Here is a 27,482-nt window from a genome sequence, read left to right on the forward strand (position 1 = left end):
ATCAAATTTAGGAATTTTAGTGAAAGTAAACATGATTTGAAGGTGGCGGGCAAAGTTTGTGTACTGTACGGTGCTGCCGCCGCCGGGAGGACGCCGCTTCCCAAAACTATGCCACTATACTTCTCGCAATAACACCCCCGCCAAGCACTCAAGCGGCGTCTCAGTGGTACCAGAAGGACGGCTGAGTACCATTCCTCCTTCGCTAGTTGAGAGAAGCGCGTGTAAAGCCCTGGGATAAGCTGGGGACGTGAGTGTGTTTTATTATCCCGGGCCTCCTCGCGGTTTCCTTCAAACATGGCGGATACCTACGAACTTGGGGACCTCGTCTGGTAAGCTAAACCACCCTCCCACGCCCTTGCTACACCTTACCACTGACGAACACTGACACTAGGCCACCAGTCGATGCCTTCTGATCATGTTTATCGCTTCTCTTTCAGGGCCAAGATGAAGGGCTTCTCTCCCTGGCCAGGCAAGGTGAGTACTGGTCAGGCCGAGGCTCAAGCTGACTCCGGCGCCGCCCTACACTCCTTCCCTACGGCGTCCTATGCTGACCCGGAGTGACTAGGGGCACTAGCGGCGTCCTGGGGGCAAGACTGAGTGGTGTAGCGGCTGGGATGTCCCGTGTTTCCTTGCATTATCACCTGCCAGGGTCTTGTGGTCTGTCCCTCCAAGCCTAGATAAACAATGCTCTGAGTCGTGGTGTTAGTTCAGGGCCCAGGATTTAAAGGTGTCTTCATTGTGCTGTTGAATTTCTGAATGCTTGGGTTCATTTTGTGTCGTGGAAAGAGTCTGGGTACTTTATATTCACCTTTGTTGACAGTACTTATTATACTTGTTTTGATTATTGTTCATGGATAATTGAGTGCCAGGTGGGGCCGTGTGGCATGCTGGGCATAAGGCATCCTTGGCTTGAAGGGAACGCAAGGCTGAGTTTACTTATTTTCCTTAATTTCATGAAACACGGTGGATGTATCTTATATGTAACTTAGCCCAATGTAACGATTGGTCTGCTTATAACTTTGATTGTCGTGCTTCACTCATGGATTACAGTTAAGGATTGCTGTGTGTGATAAGGGGAAGATCATTATTCAAATTAGACTTGGTTGCAGAAATGCTCTTTATTTGCTGTAAGAATTTGAAAACAAACCTTAATTTTTTTTAAAGTTATGGTATGTTAGCATTTCTAATTTGAATTGTAAATTAGCAGTAATCCTCTCTTCTGCGTTCGATGTCATATCTGTGATCCATAAGTGCAACTAATTCAAGTAATATGTGAGACCATGGTTAGGTTTAATGTCATCACGAGATGAAAGATGCAAGCATGCAGTGCTTCTAAGAAGTTATAAGAGATTTAGCTACATAAGGTCTGTTTACAACACTGACTTGAAAATATTATATTTTTCAGGTCATCCCGGCTCGAGAAAATGTTAAGAAGCCCAGCAAGAAGCATTGTCACTTCATATACTTCTTTGGCAGTGAAAACTAGTAAGTGATTCCTTTATATAAATTAAGGGGAGAGTCCCATGTGAATTGAAAATTACATCTGTGGTCATGAATTTTTTATATGTTGTGTATCTGATCTTGTAGATCCAGAAGATTCATCAAAAGCAAACAAAAAATAATTGCAAGTTCATTTTATACTAGTTTTGAGGAAAATGCATTCACAGTTTTGCTAAAGATTTTTTGCCAAAGTGAAGGTACTGTAGTGTCAGTGTTGCTTTCATGTGAATTTTATGGGATTGGTAGTTAAGGTTCTTTAGTGTCAGTGTTGCTTTTGTGCTGCCTTACCTGGTGGCATATTAGAGAATCTCCAGACTCCTAACTCACCTGCCTGAGGAACTTGAGGATAATGAAGGAAGAAAAAGATGTCTGTAAACAAAACCAATAACCAGACAACCCATCTGAGATTCCAATAGTAAGGTGGTGTTGAGAAAATATCAGACAACAATTTCCATGGTTTGCTTTACAAAATATACAACAAAAAATATAGAGAAATAACTTAAGGTTAGGTAGGAAGCCCAAAGTTACCCCAGGCCAAGGAGGGATGACCCTTTCTAACGACTCCTGCTTTAGATGGTGACCAGGAGAGGGAGGACTACACCTAGCTAGACCCTACTGGAGATAAAGGGGACCCTGGTAGCTTAGCTGTGAGGTGAAGTGTGGTGGGTGGAGGAAATGGCCTGGGTCTGTAATTCTAGTTCCCCTGGTCATTAAGATGAGGAGAGGATGCTCCAGCAGAGAGGGGTCATTGCATTATGCGTCTCCACAGTTTATGTAACTCAAAATCATATGTTTAAAAATTAGTTTCACATTTTCATGGTGGACTTTCCCCTTAATGTAGCTTTTATAGTCAACATCTTTGACTCTTGCCCAAGGATTTTACTACCCAGGACCACAGCATCAGTGGTATTACTGGATGTTGTTCACATCTGCTTATTGGCTCATAGCTTTGTATCAGCAACATTGTTCTCAGGTGGTTTGGTCAACAAGAGGGATGTATTTTGAGCGGATTGGATAATGTGGGTGTGAGAAAGCATCATGTGAAGTGGGAGGTTAGTGTTGTAATACTTTTTAACTTATAACAGGCATAATTTCTCCAAAAGTGTTACAAAGAAGATAGGTAAATGAAGGCATAACTGCATATTGGCATTTTATCCCAGATAGGGAGTACTGCCTGCCTGCTGCATTGTAGGTGGAAACTTGAAATGACTTGTGTGTAGGATGTCTTAAAGTTTTATATGATGAACATTAATGCAACTTCTCAATTTTTTTTCAGTGCATGGATTGAGTCTGCAAACATGAAGCCATATTTCCAGTACAAAGGCCGTCTTATGAATGCCAACAAAACCTCGACATTCAAAGAAGCTGTGGAATGTATTGAAAAGTACATTGGAGAGAACAATATAGAGGTAAGTCATGTGTGTTTAGTCTTTCAAGAGATAGATGGAAGCAGATTGGCATAAATGGAGACTAAAGGAGTTTTTGAGTTTGGAGGCATGATTAGTGCAGAAGACAGTGCAAATGCTTATGTAATGGCAAAAATTAGGTATGGTTAGAGGTAAATCAGGAATCCGTTGCCTTTATTGACATTAATGGGACTCTCTCGGATCCAAGGAGGTCATGTGGGTGGCTTGTGTAAAAGCTGTGACTGTGTATAGTATTGAAACCTGAGCAGTGTGGGTGGATGATGTTTGGAAGCTGAAGTAGAGGGTGATGAGGATAAATATATAAATGTGTTGAGATAAATGTATTGCAGATTAATTAAAAACACACTTAAATGTGCCTGAAAAGTAGTTCCGTCCCCAAAACCAGTGAATGGCCACTATTGCAGGTAGACTGTAGGCATTTCTGTGTTGTGAGGAAAATCGTGTACTTAGGAAGTTGCAGAATTATAATGGTATTATTAGGTGCTATTTATCATATACAGAAGTGCTCTCAGACATTACTCACTAAGTATCTGTGTCTAAATTCAGTATTAGCATCATCTGTTGGGCAGTGAATCAGCACCAGGGACCTGTGACTCAGAAAAAAAGCAGTAGACATTTGTAAGCCACATGTTATGCTGATTGATTACTGAATGAGCATTTCTTTCAATCAACAGGTGCCAGAGGTGAAGGAGGAGAACAATGATGCAAACCACACAGAAAAAAGTATTACACCTTCCAAAGAAAAAAAGATAAAGGTAAGTTCTTTCTCTGCGTGCCATTCCCTTGGCATTTCTTCTCTTAGCCTCATGCTTGAAAGAGTATGATTCCTATATCTATGTGATGATCAGCTACAGCAGTGGTTTTGACAGTCACTTCTAATTGTTGCCATTGTTTCTTGCAGACCACACCCAAGAGGCGGCCCAACAGTGATGCGAGTAGTGGAGGCAGTAGTGCTAAACGCATCAAAACAGACCCAATGAGACTCAAAGATCCTCTGTTGGACACCTCTCCATCAAGCCACAATGCAAAGGCCAGGGTATCAGCCCTCCTCAACAGACCAGTCCACATTGAAAGACCTGTGAGTGGTTGCAAGTTACTTTTTACTCCTCATAATGATCTCCAGTGCATTCATTTGGTTTTGTGGCCCTAAATGCTAATGTGATTTAAGTTGTGACATTTTCCTTTAGAAGCATAAGGCTAACAGTTCCGACCATCTGTGTGTGTATCTGTGTATCAAGTTTGTATGTGGACCACTACTAAGAGGGACTGGAGGTGGTCTATGCTGCATCACATGGGTAGAGTGACACTGAGGGTGCACACTCTGTGGCTGGGCTTGGAAACACCACCGCCATATTCTTTGTATGTTATTGAAATTAACACAATAGAATGGAGAAAGGGAAGCTGGGAACTTGTCTTTATAATGATAAGAGATTTGATGTCTTGCCTGGGTTACCTCTCCTTTCATTGGGATTTCAGCCAGGTGTATGAAAATATAATTTTTATACCTTGCCTGTTTGATAACATTTCATGGTGTGGTGTAGGGCACTTCCAGTCTAGCATGACATGCCAACCACTACACCTGCTACACCAGCAGACTGCCGCTTAAGATTTGACCCATGCTAGTGGGACATGGCCCGCTTGCAGACACTGTTGCTAGGTTGGGGAAGTACTACTTTTGTATTCCCTTGTAAAAGATGTCTTGAAGAGACAAAGGAGGGGGATTGCATTCCCTCTGCTAAGTATTTTAATTTTAACAGTAAAACAAATGGTATATAAGTAGATATCTAGCATGAAGATAATCCTTAGGTACAGTGTATTTAACCCATATTTTCTCTTTCTGTAGGAGACTCCACCGTTAGATGTGGGAAGTGTGAGCCAGACTTTGAAAGATAAGAAAATTGAGCCCTCGGGGTTGAAGTTTGGGTTCCTTGGCCTGGGCATCATTGGGTCAGGGATTGTTAAGAACCTTCTCAACAGTGGTCACAGTGTGATGGTGTGGAACAGATCATCAGAAAAGGTAAGTGAGATCTTTCTTGTGATATTGTTCTGTATTGATTTTTTGTGCCGGGGATGCATTTGTTAATAACTTCATTAAATATGCTTAGGAAACAATACATTTTATGATTTTTTATTTATTTTTTTTTATTTTCTTCTTTGTCCATTTAGTCAGAAAACAGATTGGGTGCATACTTATTCATTAATGTTTTTGCTGCGACCAAGTCTGATGGCTGTTGGTCTTCAATGTTTGGTCTTTCATAGTTTTTAGACCTTTGATGATTAATTTTCATAGTGTTATTTTCATTTTATCTTAAATAATTTGGGATAATAATGTGTGCACATATGCACCTTGGCAAATATTTGACCAGCACAAACCATAGGCTGTCATTCCTTTCTTTTGAGATGTAAGAGATAAAGATTAATATTAAACTGTTTGGAGTAAGAATTTCAGCAAAACCTGTTTTAAGTTGGCATCCCTGCTTCCCACTGGCCTGCAGAATCGGAGGGAAACTCAATCTCCTTTAAAAATAAAGTGATGAAATAAAAATGTTTCTTGAGGGAATTTGAGTTTTGCTTACGATCTGAGGGCCAGCAGAGGGCAGGGCTCCCAGTCTAACAGAGGTCTCACTGAGATTTTTACTCTGACCAGAGTGTAGTTATGGAGATGTGAGATAAATATCAGTCATGAAGCCAGACATGCTGTAAACTTACAATAATATATCAGCATTGTCTTGTAACTTACATGTTGACTAGTGATAGCCTTATGCTGGGCTTAATGTTACTGTTTAACCATGGTACTTTGTAGCCATGTTGTGTTGGTGTCTGTATTATATAGAACCCATGGTGAGGTTGAAAGAATGCTACCTTTGTGTTCATGCATATCATATATGGCAACCAAAGTGCAAGGGGACTGGGGACACAATCCTCTACCTCTGTTCCAAAAATTAGACAAAGCAGAAGGTCTTGTCTCAGGTATTCCTCCTTATGAGGAGGATCTTTGCCTGGTGTATCTATGCCTTCTCCCAAACAAGTGTGTGGCTCGATAGAAAATCATATTGCGCAAAATAACAGAAAACTACAATTCCACGCTTCTATCCGTTGTGTAGTTTCTGTTGGAATTCTCTCTCTCTCTCTCTCTCTCTCTCTCTCTCTCTCTCTCTCTCTCTCTCTCTCTCTCTCTCTCTCTCTCTCTCTCTCTCTCTCTCTCTCTCTCTCTCTCTCTCTCTCTCTCTCTCAGGCAAATCTGTGAGGGAATGCAAATGAATTTGATATATGTGTTTATGCCTTATAATAGCAACTACCTTTAATGGAGGATGTTGGCCTGGCATGTTTATAAACATATCTAGACAGTCTGCATTTACAATAGAACATCACAAAATTACAAGATTTACATAATACTTGCAGCTCTTGTCATGATTCAGTCTTGTTTGCTTATGCTTTGTGGTGTTGACATGACCTTGTAAGAAAATCCTATACTTGCTTGTAGTCATGCTATTTATTTTAATGTGGGAAAGTAGTTGTCATGAAATAGAAGATAGTAAATTGTACAAAGTATTATTGTAAGTATTTGTTTATTCAGAATGTTAGGATAGCAGTGTTGTTATCGTATTACTCTCTTCCCTGATATCCATTTCCTGGAACATTCATTGTTAGGTGGGAGGTTGCAACAGTGATAGGAAGTTGTGGAGAGGGGAGCATAGATGATGCTCATTGCACACTTAGGGATATTGAATTAAAGGATTAAACTTCTGGTTAGAATATATGAAAGAAAAACTGAAAAAAAAGTTGGGAGGAGATGGCTGTAAGAAATTACAGAAATTTTCAACAGTAAATGCTTGTAACAGATGATGGTCCTTGTTTTGGGAGACGGCTAAATGAGATGTGGAGGAAAGAGTAGCACTGTAGTATCTTGTCTGATCTCAGTTGGTTTAAGGGTTGAATCTTGTGACAGGATGTTTTCCACTTCATGGCTTGAATCTTGGTTGCCTGTATTATTTGTTTCACTTATTTTTCTGTGCTTGATTTTTTCCAAATGTTATAAAGATATAGGATGAGATCCATTTTCCAGACCAAGTTTATCACCATTATGCAATTAATGTTGCTGGTGGGGTTATGTTATCTGTAACTGCTGGGCATATGCTATTTTGACTGCTTATGATATTTCTTCAGATAACACATTGGCTTGCATCATTCATATCATAGCTGACTTTTATTTATGGCTATTTAAAGTCTTTCTAACTAGCTTTCAAAATTCCACTTTGATTAAATACATTTCCATTGCACTTTCAATTATTTTAAAAGTATCAGTACTCCTTGCAATACTTTCTTTCATCCACTTGTAGTCATAAATGGAAGGTGTAGTAACGTTAAATTGTTACATACATACATACATGACTCAAAGGCTTGTTTCCTTAATAGAATTGAATGCATGATATTTATCTGCATAAGAATGCAGGACATTTATATTTGCTTTTGTAATCTAATAATTACAACTGTGTATTTTTCTGGCACTGATTTTCAATGTCCTTGTCAGGAGTTATTAACTTTGTTTTCATAACTCATGAACACTCAAGTGAAATTACTAGTCTTTGATGTAGAAGTCAGTGGATAATAAAACTGCATTTACTTCAACCTAGATTCTTTAACTATTGAAATAACAACCCTAAAAATAACATGTGATGGAAATTGGTTCTTGCTTATGGCACTAACCTGAAAATATATGAATGATATTTGGTATGAGTTGACGATACGTTGGAATAGCAATTAGACAGCTGCATGGGATATGAATGGCTGCACAGCTGAGGGAAAGTGTCAATCCACATAGAACAGTAAACACCATCATCCTATACAAGGGTCTAATTACAAACAAACGTTGGCACAAGTGGCTTCATGGTCTAGCTTCCCAGACAAATACAATCAAAATAGCTTTGGTTATTTTTTGTTATTATGATTGGATTAATTTGGCATGTACCACTCACTAAGTGGGTTATAGGAATTTGGAACTACCAAATTTTATAATGCTGCTCACCATTATGTCTGAAGAAAAGAAGGCATTACTATTCTTCCCAAGTATTCATTATAGTAGGGAAAAATAATTTGAAGCTTAGAGAGAGGTTTCAAATGCTACTCCTCTATCTACCACACTGGGCTGCACAGAAACATCACTTGGAACAGAGTTTGCGTCATCTTCACAAGCACTGGAATTATTAGTCTCACAGCTACTACGGGGAGTGGCATCAGCACTCTTACCAAATGCCTCCCTTTTCTGAGAGGCTTGGTCAAGATTGTCAATGTTTTGCACTTTTTGTGCCTTAGGGGAATTAGCAGGTGAATTTGACTCCATCTTCTTATGAACTGGAGTACTTGGAACTGAGGCAGGGGAGTTTATGGAGGTCTGGTTATAGTCACTAGTCTCTTCACACAAAGTGATCCGTGCGGGAATGCCTCTCGTCTCAGGGGCAGGAGCAACCCTGTGGTACGGATGGCTTGCACTCTGGCTTCTTTTGTGTACCTTTATTGGATCAGACACGTTGAAGCTGGCCCCAGCCACACTTAGGCTGCGATTGTGTATTTTGGCATAGCTTGGGATGGTGCGAGATGGACTATTTCCACTGACAGCGCTAGAATCTCTCCTTATCCAAGCCTGAGCCTCAACAAAGTCACTTGATGTGTTGGAAGAGGTTCGAGAATGTTGCTTTATATGCTCTTGTCCTTTTGATGATCTAAAGGAGTGAGTAAGAGTGCTGGCCGGTGTATAGTAATCTGAACTGTGATGACTCTGAGTGTCAAAGAAGTCAACTTTATAGTAAGCATCGATCCCATGCAAAGTATCATCAAATATAATGGAGTCTGTCCTCTGACAGGCTCCAGTCCGACAGTTCTGCAAGTAGAGGTCAGGAAGGTTTTCGAGAATCTTGTTCAGAGTCTTCTGTTGATACTTGTAGGTCTCTCGGAGTCGCAACAGCTGGTGGGCACTAAACTTGCGTATGCGATGACGCTGGAACACATAGTTCTCCCTCACTCTGTTCATCTGCGACACTGAATAGTCACGCACCTTGTTCACCTATGACAAAGAACGTTAAATTAGTACAGAAGTGTCAGTCTATTTATGATGCAGGTACTTTACACATTCTTTGAGGTGCACATCTGAAAATTAGTAGATGCAGACTCTTTCACTGAAGAGTCCCATAAAAATATCTTACCAAACGAGAGCTACCAAACATTACTTAATCAAACTCACCTGATCAAGATACTGGTCTCGCATGGAAGTCAGGCCCTGAGTACTGTAGTCTCGTAGGTCCCTAAGGTTCTTGCCCTGGGCACTGTAGCTTTCCCTGATGCGCTCCATCTGCTGGTAGCAACTGTCCTTGATGCTCACAACCTGGAAGGGAAGACACAAGTTAAATCTCAGTCTAAGGGGCCTCAGTTAACACCTGATTTAATATCCTGGCAGTAAATATTCCAGGAAACCTCACCTGGTAGTTATAATTCTCTCGTAGTCGGTCGAGCTGCTGTGTCTTGTATGCTTCCACACTCTCCAGCAGCTTCCTTATCTGCCGGGCTTTCGGTGACAGCCTATCTTTGCAGCAACAGCAGCACGCCCAACCTAGTCTGCAAGATTATCCAAGCCTGAGTCTCACTGGAGGTATTGGATGAAATACCATGTCTTGACAAGCATCAGTTATAAATGCCTTAGGATTAAGAGAGAATGGGATGTTGATATATTCAATACTCATACGAAAAAATCATTCATGTATCTTAAAATCTGCATAAAATATCTGCAAGTTAGCCAAAGTCATGCTTAACAGCATTGCAAGGTGATTAGTAAAGATGATCCATAGCATTCATAGTAAAAGAAAAGTTAAAATGGTAAAATCATCATATGTTAATGTGGGCCCTACTCTCAAAATGTGTCACTCATTGAGGCAGAATGAGTGTAAGTGTGTGGTGGAGAGTCTTCTATTGAATTCCTATTCCCTGCATAAGCAAGGTGACATTCTAGAAAGAAGCAGTTGGGAGAAGATGAGAGACAATACATATAAAGCATTAGCATAACAGGAGAGGAACAAGCCCCTTCTGGTACTAATTATGTAGGAAGACACAGGAAAGAACAATAACTGCTATCATAAAGTTTGGAAGGTGTGGAATTAGATACATGCAGTTAACAACACAATAAAATACATGAAGATGGTCAGAAACCTTGAGGGTTACTCCAGATGGTTGAGTCAGGTGAATGATTTGAGAGACAATGGGCCTCAGTGACAGGGAGGAGGATGTAGGGACAAAGACAACAGTTAGGGTTATACTTCTACATGGCAGTGGTAAGAAAGACCTCTGTTATACCAGTCATGATGAGTCTGAACATGAGCTCTAATGTATCTGAGTACTGATCAACTAAATCTACAAAATACATGAATGATACAACTTATGAATGAAATCACAATACAAGCAGAAATGTGGAATAGAATTTCTAATCAGTATACTGTTGGTACAAAACTTAATTTCACAAGCAGCAAAGGAGTTAATAGATTACATAAATCTATAAACCTGTAAGATAAAAGAAGCATTATTAACAGGAAAGGCACACACTGGTGTTTTGTCTTCACACAAATCAGATGTTCGTCACCCATTTAGGTAGAGATATAATGACACTTTTTCTTGGTTACATGTAGTTTTAACTCATTTTCATGCACCACATTTATCATGGATAGCAAGTATTGGTTAAAAAGTTCCATTAAGTTTATATGTAAGTAACAAAATATGAAAGACCAAACCTGTGCTTTAATTTAGATAATTTTTTCAACTATAAAGTAAAGGGTATTTATTCTGGTATTTTAAGTTTTTCAAATTACTCAAAATGGATAAAAAAAAATGCATCCCTTGGACTGAAGAAAATATACTATAGTATTTTTGTATGTATGTGCTCATTTTGGCTTTCAGTTTGTTAAGCTGTAAGAAAAATACTGTTAGTGATTACATATAGTATGTACAGAATTATATGCACGCACATGCATGCTTAATGTTATTATTGGCATTGGTATTACCTGTCCATGAGGTAGTTTAGAAGTTGGATGAAGAGTGTGATGAGGAGGAAGAGGGTGGCGCACGCAAAGCCGAAGAGGAGACTCTCATTGTAGAGGGTACGTAGAGGAGCATCGCTCAGGGCCAGGAATACTAGGAGTGAGGTATTGCCCACACTGTTGTAGGCGAAACACTTGTACCAGCCTATGTCAGAATGGATCACATCTTTGACAAGGAGGTGGCCTGACGCCAGCACCTCAAAGCGCAGGTCTTGGCTGGCAGAGCCTTCTATCTGCTGGATGTGATGGCTGATCCATTCGTCGTCATGGTCGCTGCTGGTACCGTTGTATCGGAAGACTTTGTGCTCCTTGGAGAGCCACAAAACAGTATGTTGAGGATGAGCTGTTATATTACATTCCAGTAAGGCACTCTGCCTGCTATTAGCCACCACTCGATCTCCAGAGTGAGTAACAGCCTTTGGTTTTTCACAACCTAAGGCATTGATGTGTGCTGCAAGCCTGGCAGCACTCCTGAACTGACCATCACTGCAGGCAAGAGGCTCTACACCATTCCAGGATGATATGTCAGTGGTTGTGAGCAAACTGGGAAGCCATGAGTGATAGCAGTCACAATGTAATTGTGTTCCTGCAAGAAAGACTGATGTATTATGCTTAACTAAGTTGGTTAAGGAAAGTGGTAGCACCGTAAGACCAGACTTCCGCAGATCAAGGGAGATGAGGTGAGGTAGGCCTGCAAAGGCAACTTCCTCAATTTCTTTCAAATTTGGTGTCTCTGCAAGATTCAAGTACTGCAAATTGTGGAGGCCAGTGAAAGCTCCGTGCTCAACCCGGAGCAGGTCTTCATTGTGTTCAAGGTGCAACTCTAGCAACTGTGGCATGTCAGAAAAAATAAATTCATCAATGTTAACAATTGGAGTGTGGCTGAGGTACAGTTGGAGGAGGCATTTAGCTCCCTTAAAAGTGCGTTCATTAACAGTTTGAAGGGGATTATGGTGCAGGAATAGGGATTGCAGGCATGTTGCCATTATCAATCCATCTGGGAGGAAGGTGAGGAAGTTGTGTGATACGTCAAGCACACGTATGTTCTCTCCTTGGATCCGTGGAACTTCGCTTACATTTGCATTACTCACATTAAGATACTCTAGGTTCTGAGCATGTGCCAACCAATGGGAGTGAAGCTTTGGAAGTTTTGATTTGGATATGTCAAGGTGTGTCAGGGAGGTGAGGTCTTTCAGGGCTTCTGTGCTTGCTTCTGAGATGGGGTTATGGTGGAGGCTCAAAACACGCAGCTGGTGGAGCCCTTCCAGGTCAGTTGTATTGAGCAACATGAGTTCATTATGAGATGCGTCAAGGTGGATGAGAGCTGGGGTGTTCTTTCTGAGGTGACCACCGCCCAGGGAACGAAGACGATTGTAGGTGACTAGCAGCACTTCCAGCTGTGGCAGAAGCGGCAAAAATGCAAGTGTGTCGACCTGACTGCCGCTGACCACGAGGTGGCGAAGACTTTTAAGGTTTGCGAGGAAGTGTGTCGGTACAAACTCGTAACCTTGCAGGACGAGTTTGGTTATGTCACTGGGCGGACGAGGCGGGTACTTTTCTCCACCCGTAGCCAGACACGCCACTTCTTCAGGGAGGAGACAGGAGCAGCTCTCAGGACAGTGATGGCCGGTTGGAGCCCGCCCCGCGTCGCGTAGAACTGGGCCCACATTTTCCCCCTCAGGCACCACTGCTGCCACCAGGGTGCATAAACTCCACCACCACCACCATTGTCTCCCCGTCATCACCTCTCACACAGCCTGCAACAACACTCGGGATTATATTCAAATCACTCAACCCCGGGGGGAAACACGGGAAAATCCACCACCACTACACCTACGCCGTGTATTACAAGCACTGATACATCCACACACATCCATTCATCCACAGGCACTCACGCTCTAGTCCTGCCTACCTGCCAGCGAATTACATCTATCCTGGCTTAAGAGATCTAGCCATATTGGGTTTCTTCACTCCCTGGCGCGGCTGCCACCGTTCAGCAGCAGACTATTGTTGGGTACATTACCGGAGGGATGCTGCACACTGACAGATACCACCTGCTGCACTGCGTTACAGGGACATGAATGGCGTGTGTTGTGCCTTACCCGGGACAGCACATGGCTCAAGAGGCCGAACGGTGGAGTGTAGTAGTTGTGGCAGAACTGGTTTCCGCGGTGGTGGCGGCGCTAGAGTGGCGCACAGCTGACTGAGGGCTCGTAGTCTTGGCCACGCTCGCACCCCGCTATACAGACCTGCCTCCCTATCGATCTCTCCGTACCTTGCGCTCCCTAGATTCACTCTCGGTCACCCCTCCATCGCGCCAGTCACTCTCTCGCTCTCTCTCTCTCTTTCCCGGGCAATCGTCACAATGGCTTCAATAACAGCTTATGGTGCTGCTCCATTTGCGTATCTTGCACATAATATGATCCCCATTACGCCTCTCTCTCTCTCTCTCTCTCTCTCTCTCTCTCTCTCTCTCTCTCTCTCTCTCTCTCTCTCTCTCTCTCTCTCTCTCTCTCTTTCAAGTAAGTTTCCTTTACGTCCTGCCTGTATGAAGATGAGGCGTGCGCCGGTCAGCTGCGGGCCCTTGTCCTTGACCGTGCACGAATTACCTGGGACGTAGCCAAGGTTTATAGACAGTTACTTCTACTGTCTCTATGACCTCCTCCTATGTATCTATGGGGTTTTTATGCTGTTATGTCCACTGTAACATATTATAGCTTCGTAAATAAGTCGAGATGTTAAGCTAGAAACTAATTTTATTTTTTTCATTTATTTATTTATTTATTTATTATTATTATTATTATTATTATTATTATTATTATTATTATTATTATTATTATTATTATTTTATTTATTTATTTTTTTGAGATCTTTATGCAGTCTGGGTGTATTGTTTTCTCTCGTTCCATTTTTACATCGTCATTCTTCCGCGATCATGAGTCTTCCTAACAAGTAACTGGCGTGCTTGTGAACGGCCTCCGCCCCTCTGCTCCCCGGTCCCCGCACTCTGCCTGTCCCGGATGTCATTAACCGGTAATCACAGGCCAATGCACCAGCAACATTCACACTTTTACCTTTGTCGCATCTTGATTAATAGTTTTTCGACCGTAGAACCACCGGCGTTATTCAGTAACTCGGAAAACACCCTTGGTACGAATATATATATATATATATATATATATATATATATATATATATATATATATATATATATATATATATATATATCATTCCTACTTTTATCTCGTGCCAAACGTCAGTATTAACCATCAGAAACCAACAAAAATATATCTTTTGCAATTAGTCAACCGGTAGTTGTAGTGTAACTAACATACCTCTAACATCCATACTTTTTTCTCACTGGAATAACACAACATCGACCCTAACGTCAGTAGTGAACATTAGAAACCAGTAAACATCTGCATTCGATATATGATCCCGTAATCATGCATTAATCAACATACCTGTAACACTCACACATTTATCTCACCTGGAGTAACATTAAACATTTAAAAACACTTGTGAACACTTGTGCTATTAAACAAACAATTATTTTTGTCAGCACACCAGTAAGATTCCTTTTCCGCCTCTAGAACACTCTACTCCGAGTCGGAAACTCAAGATACCCATTGTGTGCTTAAGGGGAAAAATAGTAAATAAAAAAGCTTACGTGTGTGATTTCTTTCTGCCCGGCACGCGGAAAAAATCGTGGATAGTAATAGCCAAGAGTCACGAGAGGGAACCAGCACGCGCGCCATTAAGAGAGAGAGAGAGAAAGAGAAAGCATAAACCACTATCTTGATGGAGGCGTAGGCGTGGTAGGTCAGGTCGATCGAGGTTCCTGCAGGCGATATCACCCTTGCAATCGCCCACCCACGCCTCTTTCTCGTTCCTTGTCCCTCTTTCAACCTTCACCTTCTGCCTCCCTCTGTCTGCCTTCTGCCGGTGTCCTGAATCTCGCTATCTCCTCGTGGTTTTACGTTTTTTTGGAGAGTAATCCGACTAGAGACCCTATTTTTGGGAACTGCTGTGCTGGTGGCGGTGGTCCGTGTGTGTGTATGTGTGTGGTTTCCCTTTCTTCTCAGTATTTTCCTTGACTTTCCTGTTTTTTGTTTGTTTCGCACAAGATGCGTTTGTTCAGTTCTCACCGAGTTATTGTGCTTACATTTACACTTTTACTACGACTTTTTCTTTCACTGACTAATCTTTTAATTTATTCAACAAGCATATATAGTTGTTTGCTTTTGTATGTAACTAATGCATTTTGACGCGTGTTTATGAACCTTGTACATACGTTCCCGACTTGGTGGCTGAAAATATTTCTCAGGCCTTCACACTTGCGCTAAATTTAAACGTAAACAAGACATTTTGCACCTGAACTGTTGACATATTACTCAATACTCAAGCCAGGATCGGTAGTGGGCCAAAATACCTAAAACGCAGCTACTGATTCGCATCCCGTTACGTAAGTGGTGTTGGCAACTCAAGCAACAGGCCCGCCATATCAAATCGTTTGTTGAACTTCTGCCGCCTTATCTTGAATGCTTTGTTTGTGTGCAGGGCCTTACATAAGTTAAACAAGGCCGGCCTTCATTTACCCGAATCCACAGTGCAAGCAGCGGGAAGCAACGCAATACGAATTGAAACCGTGATTGAAAAAGAAATCCAAACTTGAAGCAGAATAAGATCGTGGGACAAAAGCCTAAAAAAGAGTTTTAAGGGCTGCGACTTTAATTTGTCTCTACCCTCAGTGCCAAGATTGGAAAGCAACGCAACACGACTTCAAGCCGAGAATGAAAAAAAAAAAAGTAAAATTCTCACCTTGAAATGGATTAAGAACTTGGCAAAAGCTATTGGGAGTTAAGGACAACAGCTTACATTCATCTCTGCCTTTAAATAACGCAAGACTCGTAAAGCAAAGCGACGCATGAGGCGGATTGTTAAAATCCTTGAGACAACCACAAAATCTTGCCAAAACATACAGAGTTTAAGGACAAAAAAAAAAAAAAAAAAAAAAGATAAATAAAAATAAATAAATAAATAAAATATATTATTTGTGACCCTCTTTTAGGGTAAATTAGCAGACTGGATTAATTCTAACCTTAAATAATACAAGAATCATAAGAGCAAAGCAACGGGACATGAGGCGGAAACAATAAAAAGGCTTGTATCTTGATGATAACTCGACAAAAGATAATGTGAGTTGAGGTCTGCAAAAAATATACTTGCGACATTGATAGGGCAAGCTAGCAACCTGGACTGACTCGTGAAGACGCAAGGTTGGGCTTTTAGTGGCTTGACTGAGAGGTTTACGAGAGTGAGTTGTAGGCAGCGCTATATCGAGGCGAGGCATTGAGAGAGGAAAAGTTTTATAGCAAGTTTTTGTCATTAGGAAAAAAACGAGAGATATTGATGCTGATAATACTAAAAGATAATCGTATACAGGAAAACATTGCTGGATGCAGTATTATGAAACATAACACACACACTCTCTCTCTTTCTCTCTCGTATCAAACATCCGCCCTCGTGGTTGGGAAAGCTTGAAGTGGTTTGGGTCTAGACGTGACTGCGCTTCGGGTGAGGAGATGATCGAGGCAAGCAAGCCACCACCGCTGCCGCCACCACCACCGCCACCACCACTATCACGTTATCCAGGCACGACGCCCCCGGAGCTCCCACGCACTTGTTTGGCCTTTTTACTGCCACCTAACATGCGCACTAACCTTATTTTTGTTACGTTTATACCTGTCAACGTGTGAAAGTGCACCACCACCACCACCACCACCACCATTCACTGCACGATAGGCTGAATCAACTTTCCCTTCTCCTATCAATCACCTGGCTATCTGTCTCACGTAATATCAGGAAAACATGTTATCTCATCTCTTCATCTAGGTCTCTGTCCTCCCTGCATCTGCCCACCGTAACTGAGAAGCTATTCTACCGCATCACTCCCAGTGCAGATGATCAATGGTCAGTTATGTAACCTGCCAAGTTCGGTTCCTCTGCGTTTTGCGTTTTTCCCCGCAGTCTAAACTCCTCTGACCTGCTGGAAGTCAGTCATTTATCAAGCGAGGAGGAATATACGGCTGTGTATGTAGGTAATGAATATAATGTGTTTGTAAGGGGTGTGGGTTAACTGGAATATAAAGCTGTGAATCTATCTTACGTTCCATTAGATTAGCAGATTATAGGACTTAGACTGGTGAAGAACGAAGTACAGTAGAAGTGAGTGCACCAGGTTAAATGACTCATGCTCATGACTTGACATTCACTGCAGTGGTGTTGGGTAAGGGAGTGTGATGTTGGGATAATTAGGTGCGTTTAAGGGAAATGAGGTATAATAGAGCCAGTGCTTGAAGGGGAATGAAGTTCGTTAAGTGAGCGTCTCGTGGGTTCAAGGCTTCGTAAATGTTCTTTGTGTTGCCTGGTGTTTGTTGTTCTGTGGGGAGAAGGTTTAAGCTTCTGTATGTTCAGGTGTTCGTGTAGGAATAGTGTTTTGTTGAAAATGAAACTTGGCAATGGATGTTGATGTAAAACAAATGCTGATGCTGTGAATTGATGTCCCTGGTATCAACAGTCAGGACAAGGAAATTCTTGGCAGGGATTTGGGTTTTACGTGCTAACCAAGTCGGAAATGATTACGTGTGAGAGAGAGAGAGAGAGAGAGAGAGAGAGAGAGAGAGAGAGAGAGAGAGAGAGAGAGAGAGAGAGAGAGAGAGAGAGAGAGAGAGAGAGAATTTACCTGATTAAACGAGAAAAAAAAGTCAATGTGAAGAATGTTCGTGAATGAGAGTTTGCAGCGTGTAGGACTGGCGGCGAAGGAGTGCACGTAGGAGTGACTTAAAGCTCAGTGTTCAGGAAGAATGTTAATAATGCACCAGGTCGCCCGGACGATCCTGACGCCGGATAGCATGTTGTCTTTCTCTATGCCACACATTCATGCTGCGCCCCAGGCCAGTGCTCCCGGAATAAACTGCTCCCTTTGTGGTTAGACTGCGTTGTGTGGGGAAGGATCTAGGAGGAAGCGAGGTTTAGAGGTGCCTGTTGCCATTGTGCAGGGAGTGAGTGGTCCTGAACGGTCACCTGTTCACCTTCAGCTCTCTCTCTCTCTCTCTCTCTCTCTCTCTCTCTCTCTCTCTCTCTCTCTCTCTCTCTCTCTCTCTCTCTCTCTCTCTCTCGTCAGTTTATGCCGGGCACCGGTGCAGCCGTGCTTCGAATAAATTTTTCTCTCTCTCTCTCTCTCTCTCTCTCTCTCTCTCTCTCTCTCTCTCTCTCTCTCTCTCTCTCTCTCTCTCTCTCTCTCATTTCCAGCAGTTTCATACTTATTTCTCTCTCTCTCTCTCTCTCTCTCTCTCTCTCTCTCTCTCTCTCTCTCTCTCTCTCTCATTTCTAGCAATTTCCTACTTATTTCCAGAAACTATAACAATTCGTTTTAGATAATATAGATATTAAGTTTTCCCCAGTTACTCAAGAGCATTACAGGTGAGGTAGTATACATGCACTTGAATGTAGAACAAGCGCAACACTCCCGTCCCAGGAGGGAGGAGCGGGTCCTGTCTGGCGGGTGGCTGGCGAGAGGAGCCAGGCCGCCTGCCTCAACAAGCTCCGCCATACTAACCCGGACTTCCACTCCACTGTTAATAATTCACCGTCTGCGGTACCGTTTGTAGCATTCACAACCATAACGTATTCTCTAATGGATCACAAACATTCTTCAGCTTTTGAAGTACGTATCCGTGGTGCTTTTCATTACGTGTCTGGCCTTGATAATACTGTGAACACACTCTGACACGAGTGGAAACGATACTGAGGCCGGGAGGCAAGCGAGCCGCCCGCGTCGTGGTGTGGTGGCTGTGGTGGTGGCGTGGGGGGTTGGGGGAGGGAATAGTTGCCGGCGGTGCGGACGCCAATCCTAGCTGGCAACTCCCGCAGTGTATTGCGTCTTGTGTAGCCTATTTGCTCCATTCATCGGCCCACCAAACAGATGACAGAGCCTGGCCTTGGATGCATATTGGTACAGATGCACTCAATATCTGTTATTCGGCGTGACGTGACGAGATGAAACACGCGTTGGAAGCTTTCCGCGAGTAGACAGCCAGCGCTGTTATAACTCATACAGGTGCTTACAGCTATGCTCGCTCGGGATGATAAAATATGCTTCCCTTACCACAATATATGTCAATAACTTAAGCTGGAATCCTGTAATGACCTTAAAAAAAAATACAGGTTGCAGGACGAACGGTCTTTGAATAACATTAACTTTCTGTCGAGCAAGGTCATTATGCGCCAGATGCTCCGCTATAGATCAGTCAGCAGTGACTTCCTGATAGCAGGTTGCAAACTAGACCTCCTCTGAGGTGATTGTCTCCATCATGCGTGCTTGTATGTTAGCTTTCTGAGGCTCCCTGTTCTTCTTCATGTACTCATTTACGAATTGTATTTATATTGCTTTATACATATACTGCAAGTTAATGATTGTGTGACCTTCATTTAAGCTTTTACGTAGTTTTGTGCCAAAGGGAATTTAGGAAGAAGATCGAATAGCACGTACTTCATATATTTTTCTTTTTCTCTCTCGTCTCTTTCCTTTACACTGTTGACCTTTGAATGTCGCTTAGTAACGCCCTCCACCCCATCCCTCTGCTACACGACCCTTAACGCGTACGCGGCTTGATTTTAATCTTTGGGCCTGAGGAGTTTGTTGAGTCAGTCGTGACAGGAATCCAAACAAGCGGTTAGTGAAGAGCGACCCAAGGATGATAACGTGCACCTCCTTCCTCCGGATAAACCCACTGTCTCCAGGATGGCCTCTTCATTTGTGGGGAACTGTTTATGTTTTGTATATGTATCTTCACTGATGTTTGTTTCTTGAGCATTTCCTTTGGCCTTATTGTGGGATTGGCATCTTGTTCACTACTTCGCGTGGCAGTGAGGCAACAGTGGCATGTGAGGAATGCTTGTGCGATCATCAATACATGCTAACTCTTCTCAGCCAGTTTGGTAGCGTCATGTACCTGTTACTCTGAAGTTCATGTTCTTAAATGTTGTCTTAATTATTTTTAAAGGCTATAGGGATGATGAATCGCGTTCTCAAGGGTCTTTTGTCCATTGAATCCTTGTTGAATTATTACCAGAAAAATGAAATTACCCTTGAAGATTCAAACATCCATTAAAGCTTGTTGGAAGTTTAATAATGTGGGCTAAATTTGATATTACTATCTGTTATCACTTGTGTTTGCGGGAGGCACAGTATCAGATCTCAGGTGATAGGCTGCTGCTTGCCTTCATGCCTTGTATTCACCTGCACACTTACAAGATGATAATTGGGGGTCATAATAAACATGAGGTCCATAAGTAAGAACATCATACACCACAGCACGGCCATCATGCCACACATTACGTACTGGTTCATGAATAATGCAGCACCTTGGCTGGAGTACATTAGGCCTTTCCAGGTAGATACTGTAATCTTGAGGACGTGTGTCTTGTGTTTTTCTTTCCTGTTGCTGAGGGTGACTTAAGCTGATGAAGGCAGTGAGGAGCTCTTCCCCCAGAAACCTGTTCTCTGTAATAATAAAAAAAAAAAAAAAAGTAAAAAATTGAATGGTCTGTATATATTTAGTTTTAATTCCTGTTCTTTTGTGTTCTCTGCTTGTTAATGTATTGGTCAAGGCAAATTGTATAAAAAAAAATTTCTTTATCTGTTTGATTGTGAAAATATTTCTTTACCAAATATCTGTAGTGACATTTGATTGATTGACTGTTTGACAAGACTAGAATATTTACAGGAGGTATTTAGGGTCTCCATTCTTGCTGTACATGACTTTACACTCTGCAAGATTTTTACTAACTATTTTTGCCTTTTCAGTGTGGAGACTTCGTAAATGCAGGCGCCAAAGAAATGATGACTCCGTCGGATGTCATTGCAGCAGCAGACATCACCTTTTCTTGTGTGTCAGATCCACAGGTGGCCAAAAATGTAAGTTCACAAATGAAGGTCATCAAGTTTGTTTCTAGTTTATTCATTCTGAAGGTCTATGCTAAACTTTGTTTTTATACCTTTGTTATTACTATTTTGTCTGCCAATGCTGATTGTAATGCTGTCTTGCCTCCCATTGATGATTGCTTTGTTGCAGTATCTTGTATGATGAAGGCAAAGTTAGGTAAAAAGTAATATTTTATAGTTGAAGGTACATGAAAACCTACACTGTGTGTACATTCTTGTTTGAATATTAATGATTTAAAATAATTCCTTATAAAATTATTATATTGATTCTGCAACTTCAAAATTTTATGAGGAAATGTGACCTTTACAGTATCAGGCACAGATTTCAAGATTAAGTATAACCATATAAATTTTTTGCAGATGGTTTTTGGCAACTGTGGAGTGTTACAAGAGATGTCTGCTGACAAAGGCTATGTTGAGATGACTGGCATTGATGCAGAAACCTCTCAAGACATAGCTGAGGTGAGGGAAGCCTTTATTAATCTTCCTAGACTTTCAAGTATAGTTATAGTAATAAAAATTACTGTATCTCATAGCATTACCAACTGTAACTATTGCTTGGCATTTCACATAGTATTGGTCAATCACCAGGTGTGCCCAAGAGACATTTATCACTACTCTGGATAGCACCTGTTCATCTTATCATTGCCACTAATCTAGGTCTTGAGGGCATGTACTTAGGTTCATATGTAGTCCCTGTGAGCCAAAAAAGGTTTAAAAGAATAGTCAATGTGAAGAAGATGACATTTTTTAAGATACCATACTGTTCTATGAGGGAAAGACATAGAGTGAGATGGAAGGAAGGAATTGCATTAGAAGCACAAAGGATGCAAGTCACAGAGGAAGATCCAGGGGACAGAAACAACTGGAGGACTTGTAGTTGACACCAACCACTGACTCTAGTGAAACGGCAAAAGGAGATGATACCGTCTCTATCTAAACTATGTGTAAAACTAGCTCATTTGTACAAAAGATTCATTCAGTGTACATTTTTTATACAAAGAATTCTTTTAGACTTTTTTTAATTTTTTTATTTTTTTTATGTAGGAGGGACACTGGCCAAGGGCAACAAAAATCCAATAAAAAAAATGCCCACTGAAATGCCAGTCCCATAAAAGGGTCAAAGCAGTAGTCAAAAATTGATGAATAAGTGTCTTGAAATCTCCCTCTTGAAGGAATTCAAGTCATAGGAAGGTGGAAATACAGAAGCAGGCAGGGAGTTCCAGAGTTTACCAGAGAAAGGGATGAATGATTGAGAATACTGGTTAACTCTTGCATTAGAGAGGTGGACAGAATAGGGGTGAGAGAAAGAAGAAAGTCTTGTGCAGCGAGGCCGCGGGAGGAGGGGAGGCATGCTGTTAGCAAGATCAGAAGAGCAGTTAGCATGAAAATAGCGGTAGAAGACAGCTAGAGATGCAACATTGCGACGGTGAGAGAGAGGCTGAAGACAGAGGAGAGGAATTGATGAGATGAAAAGCTTTTGATTCCACCCTGTCTAGAAGAGCAGTTTGAGTGGAACCCCCCCCCAGACGTGAAGCATACTCCATACATGGACGGATAAGGCCCTTGCACAGAGTTAGCAGCTGGGGGGGAGGGAGAAAAACCGCCGGAGACGTCTCAGAACGCCTAACTTCTTAGAAGCTGTTTTAGCTAGAGATGAGATGTGAAGTTTCCAGTTCAGATTATAAGTGAAGGACAGACCGAGGATGTTCAGTGTAGAAGAGGGGGACAGTTGAGTGTCATTGAAGAAGAGGGGATAGTTGTCTGGAAGGTTGTGTCGAGTTGATAGATGGAGTAATTGAGTTTTTGAGGCATTGAACAATACCAAGTTTGCTCTGCCACAATCAGAAATTTTAGAAAGATCAGAAGTCAAGCGTTCTGTGGCTTCCTTGTGTGAAATGTTTACCTCCTGAAGGGTTGGACGTCTATGAAAAGACGTGGAAAAGTGCAAGGTGGTATCATCAGTGTAGGAGTGGATAGGACAAGAAGTTTGGTTTAGAAGATCATTAATGAATAATAAGAAGAGAGTGGGTGACAGAACAGAACCCAGAGGAACACCACTGTTAATAAATTTAGAAGAACAGTGACCGTCTACCACAGCAGCAATAGAACGGTCAGAAAGGAAACTTGAGATGAGGTTACAGAGAGAAGGATAGAAGCTGTAGGAGGGTAGTTTGGAAATCAAAGCTTTGTGCCAGACTCTATCAAAAGCTTTTGATATGTCCAAGGCAACAGCAAAAGTTTCACCAAAATCTCTAAAAGAGGATGACCAAGACTCAGTAAGGAAAGCCAGAAGATCACCAGTAGAGTGGCCTTGACGGAACCCATACTGGCGATCAGATAGAAGGTTATGAAGTGATAGATGTTTAAGAATCTTTCTGTTGAGGATAGATTAAAAAACTAGATAGGCAGGAAATTAAAGCAATAGGACGGTAGTTTGAGAGATTAGAACGGTCACCCTTTTTAGGAACAGGTTGAATGTAGGCAAACTTCCAACAAGAAGGAAAGGTAGATGTTGACAGACAGAGTTGAAAGAGTTTTGACTAGGCAAGGTGCAAGCACGGAGGCACAGTTTCGGAGAACAGTAGGAGGGACCCCATCAGGTCCATAAGCCTTCCGAGGGTTTAGGTCAGCGAGGGCATGGAAAACATCATTGCGAAGAATTTCAATAGGTGGCATGAAGTAGTCAGAGGGTGGAGGAGAGGGAGGAACAAGCCCAGAATCGTCCAAGGTAGAGTTTTTAGCAAAGGTTTGAGCAAAGAGTTCAGCTTTAGAAATAGATGTGATAGCAGTGATGCCATCTGGTTGAAATAGAGGGAAAGAAGAAGAAGCAAAGTTATTGGAGATATTTTTGGCTAGATGCCAGAAGTCACGAGGGGAGTTAGATCTTGAAAGGTTTTGACATTTTCTGTTAATGAAGGAGTTTTTGGCTAGATGGAGAACAGACTTGGCATGGTTCCAGACAGAAATATAAAGTGCATGAGATTCTGTCAATGGAAGGCTTAAGTACCTTTTGTGGGCCACCTCTCTATCATGTATAGGATGAGAACAAGCTGTGTTAAACCAAGGTTTAGAAGGTTTAGGACGAGAAAAAGAGTGAGGAATGTACGCCTCCGTGCCAGACACTATCACCTCTGTTATTTGCTCAGCACACAAAGACGGGTCTCTGACACGGAAGCAGTAGTCATTCCAAGGAAAATCAGCAAAATACCTCCTCAGGTCCCCCCAACTAGTAGAGGCAAAATGCCAGAGGCACCTTTGCTTAGGGGGATCCTGAGGAGGGATTGGAGCGATACGACAAGATAAAGATTCACCACAGATATTTATGATCATGATATCCAGCAATCCAGTGTGCAGGCAATGAAGGGAGGCATGGAGTTCAATTAATGGTTTAGTATTTTCACAAAGTATCTGTGTGTAGTTTGTTACCATGACATACTTTGCAGGCCATCAGTGGGCGTGGCGGGCGGTACCTTGAGGCGCAAGTGCAGGGCAGTAAGGTACAGGCTGAGGAAGGCACACTGGTCATCTTGGCAGCAGGAGACAGGACACTGTTTGATGACTGCCAGAGTTGTTTTCAAGCCATGGGTAAAAACTCTTTCTATTTGGGTAAGTACGAAGAGAAGTGGAGGATAAAATTCTTGTGTATTTGTTTGATATTGTAATATGTTAGCTGTTATGCCCATCTGGGAAGGATCTGGGATCTGGGAAGTATTGTAGATGACTAACAGAGGTTCAGCAGGTTGGTGCAGATTCTCCTCTTCAGTATTTATACTTTGCATTGACACGAGGCATAACATCTTGGTGGACAGATTGATAAAAAGCATGTTTTCTTTTCTTTTTACTTATGTAAAAGGAAAGTTTGTAAATTGACAGAATTACAAACTCATATCCCTACATCTTTTGAAATACTGACTTTTTTATAGGAGAAGTTGGAAATGCAAGCAAGATGAATTTGGTTCTTCAAGTCATGTCAGGAGTGACCCTAGCAGGCCTTGCTGAGGGCATGGCTCTTGCTGACCGAGCTGGCCTACAACAGAAGGATGTCATGGAGATCATGGAACTTACCTCACTTGCTTGTCCCCTCATGATTGAGAAGGGCAAAGGTAAGCTCTTTGTTAAGAATTTTGTTTTTGCTTCCCTGCGTATCATACAAGGCGACTAGAAGGTGTGGAGTGAGGGGATTGGGGATCCACTCTTCGTCTTTTAGTGAGGCAGCTTGACATTTTTTTACCTTGGCCATCCCTCTTTCAGGAAAATGTCAGCAGATATATGATAAAATTTGTGAAATTTGTATTTTGCTATCTTCTGTAGTAAAGCCAGTGTAACAGACTTAAGGAGCATGCTCTGTTATTGTTAGTAAGGTGTCTCATGGAATAAAGTAAGCCACAGCTTTGTGGCAAGTGTGTTTGTTGAAGTGATGCAAAAGAAATTATGGGTTCTACATCACAACACAAATGGTTAAAAGGTTGCTATAATTAAATAAAGTTGTGTTGCAAAAGTGACTTACTCAAAATTGTGTGTTTGCAGCAATTATTGAAGGAGGGTTCCCCACACATCTGCCATTGCAACACATGCAGAAAGACCTTCGATTGGGGATGCTCATGGGAGACACACTGGAACTGCCTCTCCCTCTTACTGCCGCTACAAATGAAGTTTTCAAACATGCAAAACGGCTTGGTTATGGAGAGCACGATGTCTCCAGTGTTTACATACGTACTCGATTCTAACAATAACTAAAATGGAACCTGTCAGTATGTTGAACCGAGGTGTGAGCTCATGTCTTACTATGTGCACCCTCAGTCACCCATCACAGTGTCATGAGTGCACATTGTTTGTACCTCTTTTCCTTTTTTTAACCATTGGCTGTCAGCATTTTGTTATATGTTAGAAAATAGTTTTAATTTACTCATTTTCTCAATTCTTAAATTTAACATCTAAGTGTTTGGTCTTAAGCTATATGAGCTAATTGAAATGAGAAATAAAAAGAATGGCTGAGACTTTATAGTCAAATATCAAAAACAGTTAGTGACAGGATTTACAAATTACTGTATATAAATTATTTGAGGTGACTGGAAAGGTGACTACAAATTTGTTTTATGGCTGAAAAGAGTTTGACATTTTTTTTTTTCACAAAAAAATATTAGGTGCAGATTTGCATATAGTTACGTAAACAAATTATATTAGTTGTCTGGAAGGATGACTAAATTTGTTAATAAGTGACAAGAGTTTGGTAACTTTCTATATTGAAGATAACCTGCAGGGTTTGCAAATTATCATATGTAATTGTAAGTTAAACAAGTTGTCTGGAAGGACAATGATGAGGTTTTTTTAATGAATGAAAAGAGTTTGGTAACTTTTTTGCAGTCATCAGAAATCTGACTTGAGTTTTCAAGTTTTGTTCTCTGGTTCATTATGTCCTGTCCTTTTTTCCTTCAGTTTAGTGTATGTCAAAAGTATGAATGTTTTATGGAAAGACTAGTGTAAATGTCGAGTTTCACCACTTTGCCAGTTTCTTTCATTCTACACTTTTTCTGGCTTGATGGCAAATAGTGATCCTTGATTTTATATATATCAATATTTTTTGCAATATAAATTTTATTATGTATGTTTTGTGTTAGAAATTAAGTAGTTGAATGGATAAACAGTTTTACTCTGATTAAAGTTTTCTACAAATCATTCATTGTCCATTTATTGGATTTCTTAAGCTTGTATTCGGTTGTGTAATTGCTTTGTATATTTTGTTTATTTAATTTTGGGATATTTTTGTAAAAATATGATTAAATTACATAAATGGTGCCTGAACTGTGTTCACTTCAGAATGATTTAGATTTGTTCAATTTTGTAATTTTATTTTGCAGTGCAATCTATGAAACAATAACCCTCGACACTTAGTCTCTAGTATATTATCATAATTGATTGATGAATAATGGGAGGAAAGTTGTGCCTAAAGTTCACCATACATACTGGTAATAATTTTGGCTCAAAGAGAAATAGCAGAAGTTAGACACAAAAATAAAGTTTAAAATTGAGGGCCTTGTTACACACAACTAATTACAACATTATACATGAAGTAAAATGGGAATAAGAACTGAAGCAAAACAATTTCAAGTAGCACAAATACTCACACTGAACTTCAAAACACCTAGACAGCACACATAGGGAGTGTGGGAGTCATGATTGGATGAAAGTGAATTATGGGATAATTTTATGGCAAAATCAATATTTTGATATGGGGAAATTTTTCATTTTTACTCTGGAATGTACGTATTAGACATTTTCAATGTAAACATCAGGAAGAAAATGTGAAGTACTTCCCTAATGTCATGAAATATATTTTCTTATATCAGTGCAAGTGTTTTAACAACTTCTGTCAATCAAGCAGAAGGAAGTGGCTGTTGTGTTAAGATTTGGTAATAGTTACGGGAAGAAAATCGTTCATATGGTGGTGGTTGGTTGTTCATCTAA

The 27,482-nt window shown here is 41.2% G+C and overlaps 2 protein-coding genes across 4 annotated transcripts; one reads left to right on the forward strand and one right to left on the reverse strand.

Moving 5' to 3' along the window:
- Positions 1 to 62: 62 nt before the first annotated feature.
- LOC135115914 (cytokine-like nuclear factor N-PAC) lies at positions 63 to 27,365 on the forward strand. Its single transcript, XM_064033039.1, has 12 exons — positions 63 to 329; positions 438 to 474; positions 1,406 to 1,485; positions 2,777 to 2,909; positions 3,602 to 3,682; positions 3,829 to 4,005; positions 4,771 to 4,944; positions 20,877 to 20,987; positions 21,375 to 21,476; positions 24,461 to 24,623; positions 24,941 to 25,120; positions 25,545 to 27,365. Exons 1-12 carry the CDS (start codon positions 295 to 297, stop codon positions 25,742 to 25,744), a joined length of 1,473 nt encoding a protein of 490 aa, XP_063889109.1. The 5' UTR covers positions 63 to 294; the 3' UTR covers positions 25,745 to 27,365.
- On the reverse strand, positions 7,547 to 18,847 carry LOC135115912 (uncharacterized). Of its 3 annotated transcripts, none has more exons than XM_064033030.1 (5): positions 18,627 to 18,847; positions 10,970 to 12,762; positions 9,401 to 9,536; positions 9,166 to 9,306; positions 7,547 to 8,988 (listed from the first exon to the last, which is right to left on the reverse strand). In XM_064033030.1, the coding sequence occupies exons 2-5, from the start codon at positions 12,745 to 12,747 to the stop codon at positions 8,029 to 8,031; spliced, it is 3,015 nt and encodes a 1,004-aa protein (XP_063889100.1). In that variant the 5' UTR covers positions 12,748 to 12,762; positions 18,627 to 18,847; the 3' UTR covers positions 7,547 to 8,028. The 3 variants fall into 3 exon arrangements, with proteins under 3 accessions (XP_063889100.1, XP_063889102.1, XP_063889101.1); XM_064033032.1 differs by having other exon boundaries at positions 18,762 to 18,831; XM_064033031.1 differs by lacking the exon at positions 18,627 to 18,847 and adding an exon at positions 13,108 to 13,453.
- Positions 27,366 to 27,482: the final 117 nt, after the last annotated feature.

The sequence above is a fragment of the Scylla paramamosain genome, chromosome 30 (assembly GCF_035594125.1).
Source record: "Scylla paramamosain isolate STU-SP2022 chromosome 30, ASM3559412v1, whole genome shotgun sequence".
NCBI lineage: Eukaryota > Metazoa > Arthropoda > Malacostraca > Decapoda > Portunidae > Scylla > Scylla paramamosain.